This window comes from Diachasma alloeum, unplaced genomic scaffold (assembly GCF_001412515.2).
Source record: "Diachasma alloeum isolate Michigan unplaced genomic scaffold, Dall2.0 Dall_scaffold_00963, whole genome shotgun sequence".
NCBI classification, from domain to species: Eukaryota; Metazoa; Arthropoda; class Insecta; order Hymenoptera; family Braconidae; genus Diachasma; species Diachasma alloeum.
In genome coordinates, this window is record NW_021681080.1 from 44,452 (window position 1) to 46,951 (window position 2,500).

The window sequence follows — 2,500 nt, forward strand, 5'->3', positions numbered from 1 at the left end:
GGATGTGGGAAATATGACCTGACACGTCAGTGACTTGTCACATGACCGGTCAGTCACGGTCACTGACCAACGAATTCATGACAATTGTCACCTGACGAAAATGTGACGATTTTACCCTATGACGGTCAAATCACATCTAGGTAGTGGCATCACAGATGTCACCACATTGAAATTCGAAAAGTCCCGATTAAAAACGGCCGTTGATCGACGATCACATGCGTGTGCTTCACATGACGATTACAAACAGTTCCATTTGGACAAATCGAGGAAATTGAAATTGTATTCCATTGATTTGGAATTGACGATAAGGAAGGAAGGTAAGTTGATTCATGATTCGTTTTTCTCAACGGAGATATAGAATATACATGAAATAACGATCATTTCAGCTGTCACGCATTCTCAATTACACGGTGTGTGGTTATCTTTTTTGAGGTTATCAACTGACAAAGAACGTGTTAAAATACCGGTGAGTTTATAGATTATTAATTTTTTTTTCTTGAAAAAATATAAAACAGGTGAAATTAATGAGAAAAATGTTGTTCCAGTTGCAATGCGTTCGAAGAAGCTCGTCAGTGAGCATTGGGTTGATTTGGGGAAAATGCCCAATGAAAAAATGAATACATGGCATTGCAAGTGGTGTAAGCACAAGAGAAAACATCATAGTACCAGAATGATTGAGCATCTGGCTGAAAATTGTGTACATTGTCCAGAAAATGTGTCAATTTTCTGCAAAAGTCGTCTGAGTAAGAAAGAAAAAAGCACATCGAAAGGCAACAAAAAACGTAAACGTGCTGAGATGTCAGACGATTCCAGTGATGATAGTAGCGATAACGAGAGTATTTCCTCAGCATCATCATCAAAATCCAATGCATCTCAGAGCAGTCAACACTCTGTACCCATTGTGCCCGACAGAGGACCAACTCTTGATGGCTTCTGTGACAAAATTTCAGTGAAAGACCAACTGAAGGCCCAATATCTTCTGGCTTTTGCTATTTTTGCCTCGGGGTCACCATTGAGCCTCACTGAAAATTCATTTTGGATCACGTTCTTTCGATTTTTGCGTCCAAAATTCGAATGTCCCTTCAAATGGATTTTATCAAATGTCCTGTTAGATCAAGTGTACAATGCTGTGAAGACAGAAATCAATCGATGTATTGAGAATGCTAAAACTGTGAATCTTCAGTGTGATGGGTGGACGAATCTTAGGAGTGAAGGGATTGTTAATTTCGGTGTCACAACGCCACTACCTGCTTTTTTTGCCTCAATCATTCCTGGCACTGATTCTGAATCTGGTGAGTGGATTGCTGCAAAACTCATCTCACAAATTAAGAAAATTGGGGCTAGAAAAATCATCTCGGTATGCACGGACAATGCTTCAGCCATGAAAAAAGCGTGGAAAATTGTCGAGGAGGAGTACATCGAGTTAGCTATCGCCGCTGTTGTGTTTGAGAATTCAAAATTATAAAAAGAATTTATTTTCTTTTTGTTTCGAATCGAGCGAATAAATCGCATTGATTTCCCAATTCTCCACACGGCATCATCCACGGAATGCCTTGTCACCAGATATTATTTCGAAATGCCAGTGAATCAGCAGCTCGGCCAATGCACCCGGACATTGACCGAACTGCAGCCTATACCGATTCCGGAATTATTAATCAGTCTCGTCCTAGCTTCATCAAGGAACGTACAAAGGGGCGAACTCCTCGAGATTGATTGATACTTGAATCCGGAATCAGTTAAATTCCCTCTGCCCGGCAGTTATCGTCAACTCGAGTATTTTGGGATTATCATTGATCACAACTACGCACACCTTCGTAGTGATCAATCCCACGTTATTATAAACAATCTAACTCTTCCCGGAGCCGGCAAACGAGGTGCGCAATAACTCGGTCCCGTTCTTCCCAAGTGGAGTTTCGTGCAAGGACACATTCAACCTTTTCATCAATTATTTTTGTTAAAACTACGACGCGGAGATCACTGTCGTGATAAGGATAAGACTACGCAATTGTAAAACGAGTGGATGTATGAGTGTGAGTGTTGAGCGGGGGAGGTGTAAGTAGTTATTGTATTTTGGCCATTGTTATCATTTTCGAGTCTAGTATCATTAAATTGGTTTTCTTTCATTTTCTTTTATTTCCCTGATCCCGAGGACTGAATAGCAAGTGCAGATGTGCCCAGCACTTTAAAGTATAGGTATCCACTAAATAAAAATATTATTTTGTGGCTACTAGGTCGGACTGTGTTTATTTGTAGTAACAAATAAACTCGAATTCGCCCGAACCGCAACACCGCCTTTGGTTGCATTGCACACATTTTGAACCTTCTTATGAAGGATGTAGGAAATTTGTCTTCAGTGAAACTTCTCATTAAATCTGCAAAAACTATTGTAAACATTATTAAAAAATCCAACGTTTTATCAGCTAATTTTGCAAAAATTAAGAAGGACAACCTAGAGAAACAGTTGAGTGACAAATCTCAGGCTCAGACAATCAAAAATCCA

The 2,500-nt window shown here is 39.8% G+C and overlaps 1 protein-coding gene across 1 annotated transcript; it reads left to right on the plus strand.

Annotated features, from left to right (window-relative positions):
• The first annotated feature begins 232 nt into the window (after positions 1-232).
• Positions 233-2,123, plus strand: LOC107045503. The gene is made up of 3 exons (XM_015267805.2): positions 233-317; positions 387-466; positions 546-2,123. Exon 3 carries the CDS (start codon positions 551-553, stop codon positions 1,463-1,465), a length of 915 nt encoding a protein of 304 aa, XP_015123291.1. The 5' UTR covers positions 233-317; positions 387-466; positions 546-550; the 3' UTR covers positions 1,466-2,123.
• Positions 2,124-2,500: the final 377 nt, after the last annotated feature.

Excerpts from the sequence above, each read along its gene's own strand:
- LOC107045503 (XM_015267805.2), top strand. The coding sequence starts at position 551 with ATGCGTTCGAAGAAGCTCGTCAGTGAGCATTGGGTTGATTTGGGGAAA.